Source organism: Mastacembelus armatus, chromosome 12 (assembly GCF_900324485.2).
Source record: "Mastacembelus armatus chromosome 12, fMasArm1.2, whole genome shotgun sequence".
NCBI classification, from domain to species: Eukaryota; Metazoa; Chordata; class Actinopteri; order Synbranchiformes; family Mastacembelidae; genus Mastacembelus; species Mastacembelus armatus.
In genome coordinates this window covers 12,670,538-12,693,121 of record NC_046644.1, presented here as the reverse complement: position 1 = coordinate 12,693,121, position 22,584 = coordinate 12,670,538, and the positions used below count along the sequence as shown (strand labels likewise).

The 22,584-nt window shown below is 39.4% G+C and overlaps 1 protein-coding gene across 2 annotated transcripts; it reads left to right on the top strand.

The window, feature by feature from the left end:
• Positions 1 to 376: 376 nt before the first annotated feature.
• Positions 377 to 14,477, top strand: tbx5a (T-box transcription factor 5a). 2 transcript variants are annotated; one of them, XM_026297873.1, is made up of 8 exons: positions 377 to 520; positions 1,304 to 1,398; positions 2,530 to 2,649; positions 3,578 to 3,725; positions 8,762 to 8,914; positions 11,592 to 11,683; positions 13,109 to 13,341; positions 13,885 to 14,477. In XM_026297873.1, the coding sequence occupies exons 1-8, from the start codon at positions 377 to 379 to the stop codon at positions 14,475 to 14,477; spliced, it is 1,578 nt and encodes a 525-aa protein (XP_026153658.1). The 2 variants fall into 2 exon arrangements, with proteins under 2 accessions (XP_026153658.1, XP_026153657.1); XM_026297872.1 differs by having other exon boundaries at positions 377 to 534; positions 1,288 to 1,398.
• The last annotated feature ends 8,107 nt before the right edge of the window (positions 14,478 to 22,584 follow it).

The following is a 22,584-nucleotide window of genomic DNA, read 5'->3' as shown; positions in this document are numbered from 1 at the left end:
ACACAGGTCAACTTCTTCTGCAGCTCCACCTTAGTCAAATAACATCATTAACACCCCACAGGTCTTCACTTTTCAAATCAAGCTGAGATATTAATATGTTGCGCTTTCCTGTTAAGTTTTGCTTTGCTTTGTACTGCGGGGATCCTGAGCTGTAGTTATCGTCCTGCAGTGTGTTTAGCTCAAAACCTGAAAATGAGAAACACAGTGGTCACATAATAACAAAGTAAAGTTTACCAGTGTCGGTCTGTCTGTGTGTGTTAAAACTTATTCACATCGCAATTTAATCATTTTAATAAGTAGGTCCTGTCCCATACACTGACTCTGACGACTCTGCTTGGGTCTTCCAGCTGGGACGGTAGTTTTCGGCGCTACGGTCATGGCGGACCAAGAGGAGACTTTTAGCCTCCAAAACTCTCCTGGTGTCTCAGATTCAAGGGAGGTGCAGAGCGAAAATAAATCAGAGAAACAAAATGGGACCTCAAACAAATCCCCATCATCACAGACAACTTACATCCAGCAGGTCAGTATCGGTCAGTGGTGTAGGCCTCACTCTCACTGCTCCAGGCTGTAAAGCCGAGGTCACACATTCACAGCAATACGCGCATTAAAGCATCTGAGTTTTACGCTGCTGGTTTGGAAGTTTAAATATTATTATTATTTTTGAAGGATAAAGAAAATGTTTGGTAATGACTTGGAATGTTTCTGTAAATATATCACCACATGCAGCTGCCTGTAGAACTTTTTTAGATTCTGTGTTTTGTAAGATTTAAACGCTCAGAGAAACTGACGCTAGAAATTAATTTCGAGCGTTCAACTATAGTTGAACAATAAAAAACGTCTCGAAACGTGATCGTTTATTTCCAGCTACGAGTTTATGACTATTTATAATAAATTCTGTTGCAAAATAGGCTCCTCGTCAGATATTAACTATAGCCTACTATACTGCATATTATTTACTATATGTGTATGCTAAAGCTCAACAGGTTAAAAACTGCATAATGACTGAGTGCAGTCAGATCTGAAGTTACTAAGTGTTTTTGCTAGAGTTATATTGTCACTGTCTTAGATTATTTTTTGTTTAGACCTGAATTTAAAATAATATCTGCTCAAAACGTTTCGCTTCAGGTCACTGCCATTTAAAATTTCCACTTCGGCAGCTATTTCTGACAATCAGCTATTTAAGTAACTCAGAAGGCCTCAAATCATGCGTAACTACTGCCTGGCACCACGCGTAAAATCTAAAGTCAACCCTTTCACAACGAGGATATGAGCGTTTTTGGCACTAAGATGTTTTATTTTGAAGGGAATGGAGGGAATAAAAGTCTACCTGCACGAGAGGGAACTGTGGATGAAGTTTCACGAGGTGGGGACGGAGATGATCATCACCAAAGCCGGAAGGTAAGATGCCAAAATGGTTGTTATTATTGTGACCTTAAAGTTTTGAATCAGAACAATGGTTTACTGACTGCATGTCTGCTTGTTGGTGTAAGTTAAAAAAGACACTGTGGGCCCAATTGTATTTTTTTTTCCCCTGCGTGGGGATTTGGAAATATACACTGTGAGGAGCCACAGAGAAAACACAGAGCATCTGGTGAACGATTTAGCGCTTTGCAACACCATGAGAGCATAGCCTATATTTTAGTCTGGGTGGCCTTGTTGGGAAATGCAATAACATCGACCAATCAGCCTGAGAGAGCAAATGGACAAAACTGGCCACACTAAAATTCTGCTCAGTTATGAGTTTGTTTCATTGAAATAAAGCGAAATAAATGTGTTCTTCCAGTTAGCAGCCTCTGTCTGCTCTGAGTGTGAGTGTAATTGTAATTGCATGTAGACTCTTCCTGCATTCGACACTTTTGCAGGCATCGTGTTATGCAGGGACTGTACACGTGTCTGACTGTCCGCTCCACAGACTGGATCCAGTCATAATAGCGTGAACTTGCACATATGCACGAAGACGGCTGGTGTGTGTTCATGTCAAATGGCAGGTGTCTCACATGGCTGTATTATAATTGATGACTCATTATAATTCAATAAGGCAGTTGTTTCCGCACAGCAGCACAAAGTCTCTATTATATTTCACTCCTGTTTTTGGCGTGAAATGATACAATACAATAACAACTCTAGTACCCAGGCCTTCCCACTGATTACATTATACGATTTTGTCCATTATGACACCTACTCACTGTCCAATTGATCTCCTAAACCGAATCTGGCACACAGTGACAAAAGGTGTAACTCAGAGTGAACGTCCTGCATATACAGCATATATTTATCTGACCGTTTAAGTGATCCTACGTTGGGTAGTTCACTTTAGTTTGCAAATTGGAATCAATTCCAAGTCGTCAGCTTTATTGTGAAAACGCAAATTTGTTTTCATGCGCAATTCAGTAAAACCCAGCACAGGTTTGAAAAGTGCCAAAATTAGATGGGAGTTGTGGTGATTTCCTTCACTCACACACACACACACACACCGTGGGTATGAAAATATACCATGAAGCGCTATAAACCGTCTTTTTCCTTTTACAGGCGAATGTTTCCCAGCTTCAAAGTGAAAGTCACGGGACTAAACCCCAAAACTAAATATATTCTGCTGATGGATGTTGTTCCAGCGGACGACCATCGATATAAATTCGCCGACAATAAATGGTATGTAAAATACACTCAAAAAAATAATAATTTTTAAGACTTTCCCTTGCAGAAACATTTTTACTATTATTGTACTCACAGGGTATTTCATAATAATGTGGATCGTTGTTTTTTGTTGTCCTGATGGACGAGAATCGGAAGTGACCATATTTATTCCAGAAGAATTATGAACTGTGCGTTTTCTATTAGTTGCCAAACAAACGGAGTCAGGGGGAGAGACGTTTCTGACTTGTCGGTGTTGACTGAATGTTTAATGACTTTTCCTATAGCTATACCGGCCTATATGCGCGTTGCAACAAGGCTTTCATTCACACTGCAGCATAAACATATTTGTTGAATGTCATGTGGACCTCTCTAACGCTTGGTCAGGAATGACTTGTTTGGGTCAGCGCCTTTCAATGAGGAGATATTTAAAGAGGATAATCATATGCCAATAGTGCCGATAATGACTGAGCAAAGCATGTCCTGGAACTAATTCTCCTTTTGATCTAACAGTGATGGAAAACAATGTCTAACACAGCGAGTCTGACCACTGACAATCTAAAACCAAACTGCTTAAAATGTCATGTGACACTGTGGGTCACTTTATAGATCTGTTTGATTTAAAAGAGCTTTAATGCAAAAGTTGGATAATAAAGTAAACATTTTAGTAAAGTGCATAAAAACATAATAGTGCCGCATAATTAACTGTGATTCTTCCCATTAGCTGTGATTTTATTTACATGTCTTGTAATAAGTTACATCCAGTTCAATTTCAATATCGTAAAAGGTTAATAGCTTAGTTCTGCATATAATGACAGTGTCTAATTATCATTTCGCACCAATAAGACGGTCCGCTTCTTCCAGCATGTTAGCGTCTGCTTTGGTGATAGCCGGCATGTGGGTGTCAGTGCAGTGTTACAGTGTGACTGTATTCGCTGTGATTTAGGTCTGTGACCGGGAAGGCAGAGCCCGCAATGCCCGGGAGGCTCTACGTTCACCCGGACTCTCCCGCCACGGGGGCGCACTGGATGAGGCAACTCGTCTCCTTCCAGAAGCTGAAACTGACCAACAACCACCTGGACCCGTTCGGACACGTAGGTGCCTAGGCCTATCATCTATACTATTTCACCACAAATCTGTGAATGTGATGGCATTGAAAATCCACACTGCGTTTTTTGTTCGATGTGTTGCTCACAGTGGCATTGGAGCAGCGTGGACTCGGCTTTATAGCCCAAATAGGCGTCCCTTTTTACGCATCTAGTTCTCTTAATCACCCTGTACAACAAGCGCTGGTTTCGGCAGCGGATCCGCGTCTAATGGTGGTTTTCCTCGTTTAGCTTCAAAACCTGTGATGCAAGTGTGTGAAGTTAAAGCCCGTAGCTTCACCCACAAACTAGGAAATAGGCCATTTAAATAAGCGACACTGCAATTGTTCCGTGAGAATAATGATTCATATTTTTATTATTATTTTATTTTTTTTAAGAGAAACTGAAACTTTTCAACTGCATTCCTTTAAAATATATTTCGCATATTTACGCACCATTAAGGCTCAAATTTACTGAAAGTTTTGTCTGAGCTAAAGTTTTATTTTTTTTAATATATGCAACCTAGTATATTCTGTGCTATACTCAAATTACACAAATAGATTTTATTCATAATTCCTGTTTTAAAGTTTTGCTCTTAAGAGAATATTTTTCTGGCAACCTTTATTTTTGCCTGTGTTTGATACAAATTTGCAGGAGAAGGTATTGGTTAAGAAAATGTGTATGGAGAACAGTTTCATTGCAACTATATTTGTAGGCCAAATAGTAAAATGATGTAGGCCAATGTAAGTATTCTTCCCAAAAATGCTAAATATGATCTATTTCCATATTTACTTCCAGAATAAAATAATGCAAAACAGTTTTTTTTTTTATAAATCTCACTTAAGAATTGTTGTTTCATATTTTCCTCATTATTTTAGACTCGGGAAACCCTCCCCAACCAGCAATGATGTTAAATTAAGACAACATGTTTGTTACACCAACAGTGTGGAACCTGTTTGGTACTTTTAGTTGCTCAGCCTAATTATTGCACCCCCCCCTCCTAGATGTATTAAAGTTACAGGTTACAGACCTCTGCTTTCATAAGTAAAGGAGAACAGTTGGGTACTTTTTAGCAAAAAGGAAAGAGCCAATTGCATCCCTACCCACCACCTTCCTCACCCCCTTCACCTGTGAGAGCGTGCATGCTGCTCATTTACCTCCTCATTATTCTGGACCCAGTCTCTGGTCCCGGGGTTTAGTGATCCCTGCAAAAACAACAGAAAACACAAACATCACTTACTTCATCAACATCTTTCCATGCTACAAATTGGCCTGTTGGCGTTTTGAGCTGATGAACACAGTCAGACCTAATGACATATGTTGCTGTAGAAAAGGTACAGTCACACAATTAGCTTCCTTCCTAATGGTCGTTAAGGGAAAAACAAGTATAAGGCTGGCAAAAGGCAAAAGGCATAGCAATAGCAATTACGTTTTTAAAGGCCAGGGGTTAAATGATAAGGAAAAGCTTTAATTAACAAGTGTTCAATTAATGTGCATGTGTGTGTGCACATGAAACTGAATAAGATTTAACAGAGATTAGAAAATAATGTAAGTGGGTTGTTTTTAATAGACTATAGCTCAAACTAAATCTAAAACTTAAAAAGAAGAAATACTCTCATTAAATATTATAGTGATTAAATGTTTTCCAATTATCATTCTGACTAAATGTACCTTAACAATGGATTTATTTAGTTGTAGGTACTAGTATCAGTATCTGAGGCTGTTTTCAGCTGTTTTGTTACTGTGTATTTCTACACACACACACAGCTAATATCTATCCACATGGCACCTATAGTGATTATCTCCTTGCCAAAGCGCAGCTGGTGAGATGAAACTAGAGCTCAGTCAGAATGTGAGCAGTGTTGTACATTTTGGGTTAAAGTGCATTTTTGATTGGTTGCAGTGGTTCCTGGCTTTCGTGCTGTGAGACAGCACCAAGGGATTCATAAATGAAACGCCAGAAATATACTCCATCAGCTTGTTGGTCCAGCTGGTTGAAATAACATGTAGCTGATTTATAATTACTAGCAGTGAGACATGAGACCAAAAAGGTATGTCTGATTTGGACCCATTCAGGAGGGGACTGAAGGGAAATGTCTGGTAATTAGACACGTTAACGAACTGAACAGGGCCGAGCTCAGCAGATCAGGACAGTTGACAGGAGAGACACTGACACTTGCATTCAGGTAATAGTGAAACTTTGTTAGTCAAATAAATAATAATGCAACAGGTTGGAGTGCAAAACCAAATATTTCTTGCATGGAATTTAAAAGTAAAATGCTACCTGGATGAATGTTTTGCAGGGACAAAATAGGTTAGTATGTTTGTACGTACAAATGTACAAATACAATGTGTTAAATCTTAGAGGCACATATAGTATGCAGTCTGCTATTGCACATATTATATCTGAAAGGTCTCTTTTATTTATCCATACATATAATTTAATTAAATAAACTGTAATCTTACTGTTGTAGGAATTTTACTATATATATGTGTTCAACTTATAAAATGCCACTTATACCTGAATGCATTGGAAATCTTAATTCAGTACCATCGTGTACTGCATATGATAACATAACCTGTTACAAGGCTCAGTTTGGATCAGTACGTTTATTTTTCACACTTAACAGCTTGTATTTTTAAATAAATAAAATTTTGAATGCAGAACTTTTACTTGTACTAAAGTATCTCAATATTATAATATTTCTAGATTTAGTTAAAGGATTGGAATATTTTTAAACTGTTGTATTAAATTATTACTTTAGTTTTATTGTTATAGATTTACATGGTCACATTTGTGTTGTTTTTGTACCTAAATTCCTAAAAGTCATTTGTTCTTGCCTCAAATTTCATACCAAGATGCAGTTTTTACTTTGATGTTGCTCTAAACTCCTGAAATATTTCTGTTATTCATCTCGCCCCTCAATTTGCTCCTGCACTCGTCTCCCTGTCTTCCCACACATGTTTTGGCCAGGAGGGTGGAGTGTGAGGATTGCACTGTTTATATTTGAATGGCAGTGTGCGATGAGCAATAGATGATGGTGTACAAAGCCTGCTAATCCCAAAGCTCGGGGAAACTCTCTGATGTAGTGGAACTTGAAAGGAAAGGGCAGCAGCGCGAGACCCAAAGCGATCCCTCACTATCACTAAATACTATCACCCAGAGGGGGCGGGGGGGTTGTAGATACAGGGACCCAGGCAGGGCAGCGGCTGGGCCGGGGAGACGAGGCGTGTGCTGAGGTCCCAGTGGGTGGTCCACAGCTACACCCCTACCCCCACAACCTCTGGGAACCCACAGTCAGTAGACCATGCTATTTTCCAGGGTGAAATGTACATCCTGAAATTTCCATGCAACTTATAATGTGTCTTAGGGGCCAACGTTTTTAGCTTCTAAAACCAGGTAGCGGTGAATGATGTGTTTGCACTGATGGGTTTGTCCCAATATTGGCTATATCTCTGCAGACCTCAAATAAGCCAGTAATGAATGCATGCACAGATTTTGTTAAACCTACTTCTTTGTGCTCTGTGCTCCAATAGTTTTAAAAAGATCTTTTCTAGAAAGTTACCACCTCTTTATTTATCCAAACAGAACGGTGGTGCTGTCTGATAGTCGCAACATAGATTCAGAATAGATTTTAGTTTGCACAGTGACACAACTTTAAAACACAGGAACCAATCCCACACTTAAATAGGGAAAGTGAAACAGACTTATCTAAAGCAACACAATTTCACTTCACTCAGTTTTAGGGAAAACTATCCCCAGCTCCAAGTATGCAGGACTGAAATACTTTCCTACTAATAGTAAAATTAGCAGTGGCTCATTTTCCATCTTGAAGTCTTCTCTTCCTAAACCTGACAGGCACAACGAATTCATTCATCTGTATTATTTAAGACACCCTGTAGATAACAGAAAAATATCTTACCCAATCTCTTACAAACATCTTTTGCACTATTAAATAAGATCAAGTTGAGCTGAAAATTAGTAATGAATGATTACTCTGTCATCGATCTGAAGCTCTGTAGTTCACTTGGCTTTATACTGCAGAATGCCCCCACAGGCACTGGAGGCCAGAGCGAGCCCTTGTCTCTTCACATGCTGGCAGTGAAAGGCAGGTACAAAAACAACCTTTAAGATAACAGATAGGAGGAATGCCTATGGGATGGAGGTGGGGGGGTAACTGGGCGTAAAAAGGAGGGTGAGTTATGAGGAGGAGAACAAAAAAAAATGTTTAAATGTAAGTGGATCTGGTTAAAAAATGGAAAAAAAACATTACATTTTCTCAGTGCTGTTGACCATGAGTCTCTGGTCTGTCAAAACAATTAAACTAAAGACCCAGAGATGAGACGGCCTCAGAAAAGAAGTTCAAGGCTCAAGTTCACATGATCTTAATGTCGCCAAGCTAGTCACTGGTAGCTGTCATTGCTGACTTACGTCAGAGGGGCAACAACTGAGAAGACACATCAGCCAATTATTCTTTTGCTCATCTATTCTGTATCACTGGTTTTCATGTGGGCAGTAATGTAACAATGGCAATACAGTGGTGGATCAGTAAAATGTTATTTCAATTTTCAGACTTTTTTTTAATGAGTTTATAATAGCAGGCCTTCTACAAAGGCAAAAATAATGGCCCATTTTTATTACAAACTAAACTTTCATTACCTTTTTAATGTTTTTAACATTGGTCAAATCAACTCTGGTGATTTATCCAAAAAGTGCAGTTAAGCAGTTTTTGACTGAAATTTTTCATCTTAATTCGAGGTCTTGGGGTCCTGGCTGTGAGATGAATGGATTACATTACCTTAACCTAAAGCTGCCAAGCTTTTTTTTCTTCTTCTTTTTTGCCTCTAGTGCCTGAATTTATGCAGAAATTATGTCAAAGCATATTTTATTTTGGCCATATTTTATATGTTTACTTCTGTCAAACTTTATTTTTAGAAAACCTTAAATATATATATATATATATATATATATATATATGAAAACAAACTTTATTGTAATATTATGTAAGTATCTAATGCTAGGCTCCGCGTTGTTTTCATTCTAGATCATCCTAAATTCCATGCACAAGTATCAACCGAGGATCCACATTGTGAAGGCGGATGAAAATAACGGCTTCGGCTCCAAAAACACGGCCTTCTGCACTCACGTCTTCACCGAGACAGCCTTCATTGCGGTTACATCCTATCAGAACCATAAAGTAAGTCCTTAATGGCCCTCACTTGGATTTAATTTTACATTTGCAGGCTGTGAAACAGTAAATAGACCATTTGAAATGCAAAGCAACTTTTAAGGGAAAACTTCACATAAGCTACCGCACCCTCATCATTTTGATCCTGCAGAATGTGAAAAGTCCAATTTCCTTTTCAAATAATAAACACGAAGATATTTCTAATGTCACTGTCACAGAGCTGAAAACAGTTTGGCTGCAGCCAAACTGAATCTGTTGGTTGCAGGAGAGAAACTAAAAGCCTGTAAAGCTGTTTGTGAATCTCTATCACACCGAGTCACTGACAGATGAGGGAAATCTCAGATCTCCGACTGGACGACGTCAGACCTCAAGAGACTTCTTCCAAGTTACAGGCCTGTAGCGCTTTGTAGGGTGAGACAGACTGCAGATAAGCCCCCTGATAAAACCACAGACTATGACAAGTAGCCTAACTCATAATAGTGTGGCGATTATTTCTTATGTAAGTAAATAACAGTCCGTTATCAACAAAACTTATTTCTATCTCACTGAAATTCTTTGTGCCAATTAAAACGTTTATTTATTTTAAAACAGCATGTGGGTAATAAATGCGCAACATAAAGTTGCATGTTAAAAGAGCGCCGCTTTGGTAGGTTAAATAATAAAAATCACAACGAGCATATTGAAAATATTATAGTCTATACAATTATATATAATGTAAATAATAATTTATATTACTATAATAAATGTTCAAATCTTTATTTTCTTGTTGCGCAGTAATCTCTAACGTGAATAACGTAAAGAGGCCTAATCTAGTTTATGTAAGAGATTAATGTAACATGAACACTAACATTTGTCGCAACAGCTTTTTCTAACAACAATCGAATTGAATTTATAAATGACTTCAGTTTATCGCTATAAACAGACGTGCGTGTTAAGGCTTAGGGAATGAAGCAAAAGTAAAACTCAGTATTTAGGCCACTTTGTTTGAGTTTCTAAGGGGAAACAGCTTTGGGAATGCAGATATCTACAAACAGCGTCTGTTTAACGTCATTTAACCATGTAGGCCTATATGTTTTTAGTTTGGGGAATATGGGGGAAAGGGGCGAAAGCTCATAATGTTCCAGCAGCCAATCCGGAGTCGCCGTTTTTCTGGGAACAGGAAGCGCAAATGACCGGCCTTCTGTAGAAACCATTCATTATTTTTCAAACACATTATTGGGGGCTGAGATCGTAACCCGGGTCTAATTATTGGCGCTTCTCAGAAGTGTTCAGAAAAACACGCATTTCTGATTTCCAGGCGCGTTACTACAACTGTCTAATCAAACAAACATCTGCCACAGCAACGTGCATGTGCTGCAGCCATGTGTCCACTTCACCTGTGGGATAATGAATATGGTTAAAGTGTCTCAAGTCTTTCCTGTCACATCTATAATTAAAACATTTTTATAAACTGCATTTCCTGAAATAACTAAAAACATGACAACAGACATAAACTCTATAGTTAAAGTTATATTTGATACGTCCCATTTTAAGCACATGACTCCTTTAGGTTAAAATAGCTCAAAGTATCTGTAAATATATTTATACAGGCCTCAGTTATTTTAATGAGCATAGTTTGGACAGTCTAGTAAAACTGTGCAGTCTTTGAAGTTGTGAATGAATTTTGTCTACTTTTAAATTATTTTTTAACAGTGTCCATATTCGCTGATCTGATTATTTCCATCCTCTGAGCACAGTCAGTAGGAGAACGCACATGTGTTTTGCAAAATATATTATTTTTCTGTAAACTGAAGTCAGGCTATCACTCCGGAATGGGTAATTATTTGTCTAGCTGTACTTCTTCTTGGAACATGTGTGGAGGGTAAAGAGAGTGCAACAGGGCTCTGAACTTTTTATTCCAAACTTTTCAAAAGATGAAACAATATGTAACCCTGTGCCAGGCTGTGTGTTTTAACAAGAAGCTAGTGCAGTGTCACACAAGAGATTTTACAAGGGTTGGTTGCAGTGTCAGCCAGCGTGCAGACAACCCTCCAGGCTTGTCAGAAAGCTGGAAGCACACAAGAGCTGCCAACTAATTACCTGCCAGAAAGCCGTGCTCATGAGAGGGATATCCCTGGATTCTGTTTAAACTGCTTGGGATTAATCTACTGTTTCAGGACTGTTTTTTTTTTTTTTTTAATCTATTTTTTTACATTTAAAAAGACATTTTCTGCAAAACATAAAGTCAGATAATAAATCATTTTATTTGCATCTATCAATATGTCAACCATCTTTTAAGCCAGAGACCATCAAATGTAACATTATAAATTATGAAGTGAAACTGTGTCTTATTGTGACATGCTTTCATTAAATTGTTTCTCCAAAGGCATTTGAGATTTCTGGAAATGTGATCTACTATTTTATTCTCGTGGGTAGCTTGAGAGTAGTTAGATGCATCCAAGAAAACTTCAAAACTAAGCAGTACGTAAGCAAGTTGTATTTCTGTCAACCATAGGAAGCTGAAGCTAAAGTCCAGTTTGCACTGAAATGTTGCATTTTAATAGCTGCTACTTTTTTGGAATAAAATATTGATGCAAACCTGGGCCCAGGCGATTTTTTAAAATGCTATGTAGATCTTGTGATAATGCAGCACAATAAATGGCTCTTACTGACGTGTGTGTAATGTCAAGTGTGTTTGCCATTTCAGATAACCCAGCTGAAGATTGAGAACAACCCATTTGCGAAAGGCTTTCGTGGAAGTGATGACATGGAGCTGCACCGGATGTCCAGAATGCAGAGGTAGCTACTGGAGCTTCCTTTTCACTTTTGGGCCTGTGCAAATCTATATTGTCTTAGCAATCTCATCTTCTAATTGATCCTTGGCTCTGATACACAGAAGCACTGACACAAACTGACCGATGTCAAATGAGTAGAGAAATGTTACTGCAGTTAGTCAGGGATTACTGGCTTCTAGGTCACACTGTCGCTTAACAAGCCCCACTTTAATCTTTCAATCACTCCAATGCACTCCAGTCATGATCGTTTTCAGTGAGTGTTATTTTCGGTGATGTAAGTGTAGTTCTTGATCTTCAGCCAGTTTTCATGCTGAAGACTTTTATGGCTGATCTGGCAGAACCTCTGAAACAAGACAGCAACATCTCCCTTCCTCACGGCTCTTTCTACCAAGACGTTCCAGCTGTGTATGTGTGAGTCTCTATGCATTTGTGTAGAACTGGTGGTATCACTTGGTCCAGCAGCCAAAGGAGAATACAACCACATTGCTTGCTCTCTCTCTCTCTCTATTCTATTATTCAGTCCAGATGAGAGATCGAGCATGCGTCCATACTGAGTGGAAAACACTTTTTCAAAGGAGAAAATCTGGTTTTGAAACTCGCAGCCCTCCAACTCCCCCTTGAGCAGCCCATAGAGAGACCGTCTATATTCAGATACAGAAATCCAAAAATCATAAAAAACTGAAAAAGCTGTTTGGCTTTTCTGAATGTGCTAAAATCCTACCTCCTTAGTATAACCTTTATTCTGAGCCACAGAATAAATAATAATAATTTAGCCTTTCTGATTGCCATGATTCATTCTGTAGAGAAAATCCCTGGGTAGCGAACAGACTTCTGTACTTTTACGTAAAAACCACACATTTAATTGTATCAGAAACAGATTAAGTCTCTGGAAGGAGGTGCCTGCCAGAAGATAATGCAGCGTTTTGAGTGAAATGCATTTCACCTATCAAAACTTGCAAATATATAGCGCTTGGTGAGAGTTCAAACCACACCATCAATCTTACATGCCGGTGTCCAATCCTACCGAGCACAGTAAGCTATGTACGTCTGCTCCTGGTTACACTGTTGAAGCAAGAGTTTATTGCAAAACCAGGTCACTGGTTCAACTGAAATGATCTCTGAAATAAAAATATCAAAAGTAGCAAAATAATCTATTGATAGATCCTGTGGATTAATTGAAGTGGCATGTTCAGCAGTCTGTCCATGTGACCTGAGTGGGGGCGACTCAAGCTCGAGATTGTTGTCAGCTAGCTTTAGAATTACAACATAGTCATAGCAATAATAGCACAAGATTAAACTACTAATTTAGCTCTTAGTTAAATAAATATTACATAATACACAGTAAAAATTCAGGAAGTAAGTTCTAGATAATTACCAACAACTGTAACTGTATGTTCGTGTGTGTGTGTGTGTGTGTGTGTGTGTATAGTACCAAAGAGTATCCAGTAGTGCCTCGCAGCACAGTGCGACAGAGAGTGGGTTCCAGCCAGAGCCCCTTCAGTGGGGAGGTTCAGGGCATGGGCACCCCGAGCACCCTGAGCTCCCAGTACTCTCAGTGTGAGAACGGGGTCACAAGCACCTCACAGGACATGCTGCCTCAGTCCGGATCCTACCCGCTTCCACACGAGCACGGCCAGGACTACCACTGCATTAAGAGGAAAGGTGAGAAACCTCCTTGTAAACTCTGAAAGTATGAAACAGTGTTGATGGCATGTGGGGGATTTATTACAGGAGATTCTGATTTATAGCTGTTGTTGTTAACATGCAGAAACATGCTATTAAACTGCCTTCTAATTAGGTTTGTACACTGAGTTGTTCAAGAAAAGTACTGTTATTTGGCCAATTACACCACAAACAACCATGATCATTAAGGACTATCATGTAAATTTTATATTCTTTATATACTGTATGAACACACCACATATTTATAAAGATGTAAAATGTAAACTAATTGTGTTAAATGTGTATTTATTTATAAGAAAAGGTGCTGGAACACTTATACACTGTTTATGTACAGAGCTTGCAAATGTATATTTCTAACACTTGTATATTTGTTGTCGATCATCATTGAATCTGCAAAATAGTATAATTATTTGTTCTGATGTTAGTAAAAGCCAATCCTGCATTATTCCAAAAATGTTTGTCATGTTTTTACTTGAAAGGTAAAAATGGAGTAACACTGTTCTTTAACTGTTCTACCTGCAGTGGAGGATGACTGTCACTCAGGTGAGCACAGCTATAAGAAAACCTACCTGGAGAGCTCATCCAGTGAGGATGATCATTACTACCGCCCTGCTGGCTACGCCCAGAGTCTCGGCCTGGCCGCAGGGCCCTACCGCAGTGAATCCAGCCAGCGACAGGCCTGTATGTATGCCAGCACCTCACAGGGTGCTGAGCCTGTTCCCAGTTTGGAAGACATCAGTTGCAACACTTGGGCCAGCGTCTCACCCTATGGGAGTTGCTCTGTCACCACCATGCAGCCAATGGAGCGACTGCCCTACCAGCACTTCTCCGCTCACTTCACATCAGGGTCTCTGGTTTCCAGACTTGGCGGTGTAGGAGGCCACGGCTCTCCGCAGCTGGGTGATGGCCATCACGCGGCCATGTACCAAAGCTCCATGACCCACCAGACTCTGGGCCGCCAGTGCAGCCCTGGGGCTGGGATCCAGTCACCAACAACCAGCCTACAAGGAAATGAGTACCTCTATACACACGGCATCCCGCGTACACTATCGCCACACCAGTACCACACTGTACATAGTATCAGCATCATGCCAGAGTGGAACGAGAACAGCTAAAAAAAAATTAAAAATTAAAAAAAAAACATTTTTTACCCTTAACAAATAAAAATAGGACAAAAAAAAACAAAAAAGAAAAAATGAAAAGGACCAAAAGAAGGCAGGGTTTGATGAATTCATATTTATACTAATGAAGGATGTGTTGCTGTTCATCTTAATGAGATTCAGTGGTGGTTCACTGACATCAGTGGATATTTGTAAGATGGTGTTGATGGGGAGAAGAAACATCTTATTAGTTAACTTGCTGTGACAGCATCTGCACTTATAAGAAAACAGCATAAATATGAACAAAGAGGAGCTAAACCAGAACTTACATCAAGACTGCTCAAGTGCAGACAAAGAAGGGACACAGTGAAAATGCAGACACTGATCAGAAGCAGAGAAATGCTTCAGATGCATTGCCAACAGTCCCCAGGGTGGTGGTGTCTTCGAGCAGTGTTTTTTGGACTTCAGTGTTTCAGAGACGAGGGAATATGCCTTTTTTTCTATATCATTTTTCTCTTGTTTTGCACTCATGTCGCGCATTTGTGTAAAAAAGATGTTTGACTTCTGTCTCAATAGCCTGAGTTCTCAATTTCTTTTAAGTTTTTGTAGTTAACAACTTCGTAGTAAAATTGCTATAAGTTAAAAAATTAATAAGCAGATGGGAGCTTTTGTTGTGGCTCTTTGGTGAATTTGCTTGCTCTTAAATCTGGTAGCTGAGTTCTTTGTTTCCTTTTTGCTGGCTACATTTACATGCATGTCAAAAACTTAAGCTTATGTTCATGAATCAGAAACATCACAGGAGAGGACTTCAATTAAAGAATTGATTCATGCACAGATGTTTAGGGTGGACCTCAACATGCAAACCATATTACAACCACGCATATACAGAAAGATAATGACATGCAGCAATGTAGACAGTGACAAAGCATTAAAGAACTAGATTTTTAATCTGTTTTATATTTTCCCCATGCCTTCATGACACAAGATTTATAATATTTAGCTAATCAGTTTGCAGTGTGCACTGCACTGATGAAAAGTGCTGGAGTTTATTCATGTTTGATTTGAGATTGAACGCTATGGATCATTGTTGATTGTGGACATATCAACAAGTATAAAAAATTAATACAACACTTTGAAGATATAGAAACAAAATATTGGTTTTGTTCATCAAGTATGGAAGACAGAAAAATATATATCAATATTCAATGTCTCTAAATATTGATATTAATATACTGTATACTGATGATGAATCAAATTTGTGCTGAATTACACTCCAAGTCATCAGGCGGCCAGAAACAAGGAACTAAACAAATGTAAATGTTTCTATGCCTGCTTGGTGTATAAATACACAATGGGTCACTTATACATTACAACTTTAATATGTCAGAGCTGGGGGTTTGTGCTCTTTTGTCAAGTTCCTCTGCCCTTAAGGGGTCAAAGTAACATTGATGTGGCTTTAAATGTCATTATTTAATCTATGATCAGCAGTTTGACAATGGGACATTATGGTGGAAGGGCATCATGTGCCGATCACTGTTTAACATTTGCTTTGGTTTACTGAGCTTCACATAACTGAGAAAAAGCAGGCCATGTAAAAATACATTAAATCTGTGATTTCATACTACCCCTGTTCCAGAGTTCCAAATGTTAAATTTGGGCCATCCATTGGTAGGAAACAGATGTGTCTGTGGATCATCCATACCTTATTTTGACATGTAGAGACAAATTGTAGTATAGCATTGTAATTTCATATCGTTTGATAAAGGGTTTTGCTTCCAAAACTATAAATACCTCCCTCTCTTTCTGACGTAACAGCCCCACAAATGTTGAAGGCAATTACTTACTGTGCTTTTGTGTGACTTTCAGTTCTCTGTTTCATGCAGTCTCATGAACCCAGTGAATGTGTGTGTGCTCATGTTTTATGTATTGATTCCTCAAATGGCACTTCTCTGACAATCAAGACATGTCAACATGTAAAGTAGCAGCTGGACACCACTTAGAATGTACATTTGAACAAAAACAAAATTAACCTGATACACAGCATACGCATCAGAGGTAAGTTTCACCAAACAAATGAGTATATGTTAGAGGTATGTTTTACATGTGGACAAAGGCAAATTTTTAAATGCTTGTAGTCGATAGAATGTTATTTGTCAATAGTATTTATTTTTCAATCATGTAAATCAACTTGTTCCTGCATGTATCAAAGATAGATGGACTCATTTCTTTTTTATAGCCTGTTTTTTTTATGATTGTTTATAGGATTTTCTAATCATACTTATACAGAAAACAGGAGGTTATTAGCTGGCTGTCAAAAGATATCAAAATATGATTGAAACACACGGATACATTTGTAAATAAACATGTACATAACAGAATACTTGCAATAAATTTTAAACACTGACACATTGTTTTGTCTGTTTGTGTGTTTGCCTGTAATACCTCAATCCTGCGTCTGCGCTGGGCCTCCTCTGTTGTGTTGGCCTGTCAGACTGAGATTCACCGTCTCCCCAGTTATCTGTGTTCCACCTGTGGAGAAGCAGGATAAATGATACCTTCATCATTCTCACTGGTACAGGGAATGTGAGGACCTCACATAAATTCTATATAGCACTTTCCACCTTCAACCTGAATGGAGATCTAAGCTGAAAAACCTTCAGTGGTGTGTGTGGGCCCTTTAAACTGGGCCATGACTATAAGCTAAACATTTTTTTTTTTTTGCCTGTGACATAGACACAGCAGGACATGAGTTAAATGCTGTTGTTGGCAGCAAATTATTACACTTGATTGTTTCATGCATCCCATTATTCACTAGGTAATCCAAGGGATTACATCTCCACAGTCTGTATGACCTTCCTATGCTATTTTTCCTCTGGAGCTATAAACTCTAATAAATCTCATATGTGTGTGTGTCTGTTAAACACAATGTTATAGTAAATAACCATACTGCTACATGCAGGTTTGAATCATGTTGCATTTCTGGCCTAAAGCTAAGTAGTCTTTCCAAAAACACAAAATTTTGACAGTACTTATTGAGATGTGGCCACTAGAGGTGGAAACTTCAAAACTCCATACCCTTTGGAGTCATGGCCTTCACTTCAAATATTTATGACCACTGACTATGTCATTAACTTTTTCTTTTGTAATCTAAGTGATCGAATCACCATTTGTATTACTCTTCATTCTGCCCCAACATCCAGAGCTTTGACTGTATTCAGTTCAGCTGTGCATTCAGTCTGTAGCTGGTTCAAGCTGTTTCACTAAGTTCAGTTTAAAAGTCTATAAGCAGTGTTTTTAAGGTTAATGGCTCAGCCAACAACATTTGTGAAACATGATTGCTGTGGCTTTTTCAGTTTTTTTACTAAACGTCTAACAAGAGGTGACGTACTGTGGGTTACAGCTGTGAGACACTCTCAACGAAAGGGAGCTCCACTGTCAAAAACTACTGACTGAGACACTGTGAGATGAAAAAAATTGACCAATCAGTTTCCAAATATTTAGCATGTGTTAAAAAAAAAAATCAATAAAAAATAAGCAAGGTGGGAAAACCATTGACCTGTCCATGGTGTACCCCTGCCTTCCACCCAATGAGAGCTGGGATAGGCTCCAGCAGATCCCCGTGACACTGGTTAAGGAATAAGCGGGTATAGATGATGGATGGATGGATGGAAAAACCATGAATGGAGCAGAAAAGTCCAGGGGTTATGAGTAACATTACCAATGGCCCGAGTGTCCCTTGAAGCCATGATGGTGTGACAGCTTATACAGCATGTACCTGCAATTTTTCTCACTCATATACAGAGAGGAAGTCGATTATGCAGTATGGGCTACAATGACAGGGGCCTCAGCCAAACAATGTAGCATTGTATGGAAGAAGAGCTGGATCTGGTTCAGGTTTTTCTTCAGCACAACTTGACGTCATTTGGCAAGGTGTTGATTCAGCCAATCACATACATGCAAGTTCACATTCCTAGTGCCTTGCATTGTAACATGAAATGTTTACAGTAAATCAAAAAAATGACAAACCCTACATTGTGCATGTCCCTTCCCCCTATTGCTTGAGCCTCTGGGTTTCTCCTCATATTTGTCTTGCACTGTCTATATCCATCCCTCTGCCTCTTCGTCTCCTTTACTCCCCGTGATCCTGTTCCCAATCCCTCCAACTACTCCTCCATTCTCTCCACCACCCCATGGCCAAACACATTGACCTAGACTCCCCAGTCTCCTTTGATGTGAGCGATGTGACCCCTGCGCTCCAGATGCCCCTACACCGCCAGTCTTATCCTCTGCGAGAGTCGGCACAGTCAACAGAGAGGGCCAGTCATTAACCCTGTACAACCCAGGCCTCCACTCCACCGCTTAAACACATGATGTATCGCAACACCCGCCCCCATACGTATCCCCCCCCACCCCACCCCACACAGCCCCCAGATTCACCCAAACATGCATGTGTGGGCGAGGGCCGATGATGCAATAAGCTCTTTAAACATTTAAAGAACAGGTCAACTTTTCAAAGGGAGGAGCTGGAACCTTTGGCCACTGCTTCAGTTATCATGGTCAACAGTTGAAAGTCTGGTGATATGTCAGAAGGAAAACAAATGAATGTGTAATGAATGGAAAGTCCGGATGATGAATGAAATGTCACACTGGTACACTGGTGGTTTATTTGGATTATGAGTGTATATCTTTGTCGTGCCTTGGCTGATAGGGTTAGAACGAATGAAAAAAAAAAATGCTTTTAAAGTGCAGAAAAAAATCTTAAGAGATCTGTTTATTATAATAGGTTGACACTGAAACAGCACCAAATACCTTATAGCTACACCAGATTCCACTTTGTTTTGCTTCTTCAGCAGAAAGAAAAAAAAAAACAAGTCATCTCAGAGTAATGATGAGTCATGGCCTGAGTCAACTTTACATCTGAAACCTAAACAAATCATAGTCTGGGTGCCCCGCATGACAAAAGAGAAAAGTGCATGAACAAGAGCATTCCTAGGGGTAGAAAAACGAGGGAGGGGATTACTTTATTAAGATGTACTGAAACACAGATCACCACAGATGGATGAGCGCCTTGCACAAAGAGGGTTTTCAAAGAGAGAATCAGATCCATCTCATGCAGAAGTCACAAACATCTGTTTGAAAAGCCAAACTGTTGACGACACCTTTTGAAACTTTAAATAACATGCTAAGATGTCAGTGTGATAGGGCTCTGACCTAGAGTGTAGGCTTAAAAAGACAACACGAAGAACAGACAAAGAGCTGAGCTGTCCTAATAACTGGATTGTGATTCTCCACGCAATTCTAGTAATGAGGCTTTCATCTGGGCTTCAATCAACAAATCATCTGGGCTATCCACATAAGGAGGAAAATGCTAATATTGCTCTTGCTGGCAGATAAAATAAAGTCTAGCACATGTTCCCAAGCAGATGTTTGATACTTGACTTGTTGCGGGATGGCAGTGTGGATCTGGAATTAGGAGAGCCCTCCATCAGATAACACATTTTCTGGTTCATGTAAAGACGACCACCATATCAACACAGACATGCATCATCGTGATGTGAAATCTGCATCTGTGGACTGCGGCCGTTTTTTGTCTCCACAAGCGGCCACGGACGGGAGCGCTGAAATGGGAGCAGAGACCCTTCATTCTCCCACCATTCAGTCTTTCAGCACCACTCCTGGCCAGAGAGTGGGAGGAGAACGGGGAGGGCGGCAGGGATGGTGCAGTGTTGATAGGGTGAGAACCAGAGAGTGTCTCAAAGCTAGAAAGCAGCATAAAAGCTGTTAAGCTGTGTCCATACAGTAGCAGAAAAACTTTCAGCTGGAAGTGCTGTCTTTAAAACATTTGTTGGCTTTATCTAAACTGTCCTCTCCATGCAAAATCCTATAATCACTAATCAACCAACAGCTACAGTAAGTCCCTTTTCCAGAGAATAATATTGCCCCTCAGCTGCAGCAGTCAAGCAGTCATCAGTCAAGTACCTAGTCATAGTGCAAAAACTGCACTATGACACATTGTTCACTTGTCTGACTGTTAATCACCAAATTTTGTTCAATAAACTTTGCATATATTCTGATTATTCTGCTCACAGTTGGTGATGAAATCCTCAGTACCAGATGGGGGATAAAGACAAAGATGACGCTTTCTCCTATTTAGTCATCCATCCAATAGCTACAACAATTTTCCTTCTTAGGGGGGCTGGAGATGTTCCCAGCTGATACTGGGTGTGAGGCAGAGTGCACCCTGGACAGATTTCCAGTCTATCACGGGGCTAATAAGTAGACACAGACAAATTTCTATGTGCACACTCATGCCTAGAAGCTGTTTATAGACACCAGCCTACCTAATCTGCATTTTTTTTTGACTGTGGGAGGAGGCCAGAGGACCTGGAGAAATCCACACAGACATGAGAAGAACATGCAAACCCCACGCATGAAAAATGCACAGGCTGTGTCAGTATACTTTCATCTGACAAGTAACAGATACTGGTGCTAAGAAAATGTATCATATAAAAGAATATTCAGAAAACCTGTGTGATTCTGGGCCAAAATCAATTTACAGTAATTGATGAAGTTTTTCCATGACAGGTAAATAATGTGCAACAATTCTTACACCAAAAGCCAGTTCAGTTGAGCAAAACATTGTGCTGTACAGACCACGCAATCCGGTTTAGTGCAAAGAACTCACTCCTATTCATCATTTACACAGTGACATCTTAGTGGAGACTCTTTTTAATCATAGCCTGCATTAATCAATATTTGAGTTTAACATTATGCTTTCATCTTAACCAGAAGGCTGCTCTCAACTTCAGCGCTCCATGGAAAAGGACCAAGAGTGAAGTAAATTATAATATTTGTTCAGTAAAGCCATCAAATCAGATTTGAATGGATGGTTAATGCTGCACGAGTTCCATCCATCCTTGTCATGGGGAGACTGGTCAGGATAGACCATAAGTGTTTCAATGTCAAAGCTGGGCCCAGCTGGAAAATGACCTCCAGCTGTCTCATCATTAGAGCTGATAAGGCACCGTAGCCAGGCTCCCTCCATTCCCTGCTCAGACTGTGGGAATTACAGGTACAAACTTTAAGTAGAAAACAATCCTTTCTCTTATCCACCTGGGTAGTAGTTTCTCCATATGGAACAGATTTATAAACTTGAGCTTTGAGCTCTGGAGCATGCTGGATTGTTTCAATATAAACACCTCTATCTGCTTTGGCTTGGGAACATCTCTATAGTGTAGCTACAGGTTGCAATGCAGTCACACAAAATAGAACAAATGCAACAATGAAAACAATCACACAGGTTTTAAACAAAGCTGTACATTACAGGCTCTTCATCGTCCAGAGCTGAATACAAAGGTGAAAGATAACTCCTCTATGTACCCAACACTGCCTACAGATTACCTAAATGTTTAGCTCCATCCTACCATACTTTCCATACCTACGAATTCATACAGTGTTTCTGTGCAATGAGTGACTACATCAATAGTTGGCACTCTTTTGTTATGACCTTTAAAAACAGTGGCTTCTCAATAAACTGTTGGTTTACAACATCTTTATCCTTTTGTTTAATTGACTGTAATTGATTGCTTATAAATTATCTGTCCAACTTTTTATCAGTTATCTACTAAACAGATTTGTTCTGTCTTTTCGATTGGCCAAAATTAAAGTTGCAGCTAATTTGAATTTTAAAAAGTAATAATGAAAATAAACAAATAATCAAGGGTTATGTAAGACTGGAAAATGTTTTTTCACTGAATTAAAAACATTATGTTTGAACTCTATTAGCATTGCTTAGACAGATATTTAAGCATGACAGATGAAACTGCCCACATTGTGAATGTCCAAATTGATTGGAGATCTCAGTTAAGCAAGGTCGTGTGAACACAGATACACCTAATCTAGTAACAGCGGGACACAGCGTGCGTAAATAATTTGGTCACACAAAGCTGTCCATTGAGCGCCGCTGCACCATGCCCTCTTGCAAAAACCCTGATGAATAATACACACCAGCTAAGGGATACCTCTGCTGCGACCGCAGTCACGGCTCCATAGGAATACTCAGCAGGGAGCTCTGTAACTGCTGGAGGATCGATACCATGCCTACAGAGTAAGTCAACCCAGG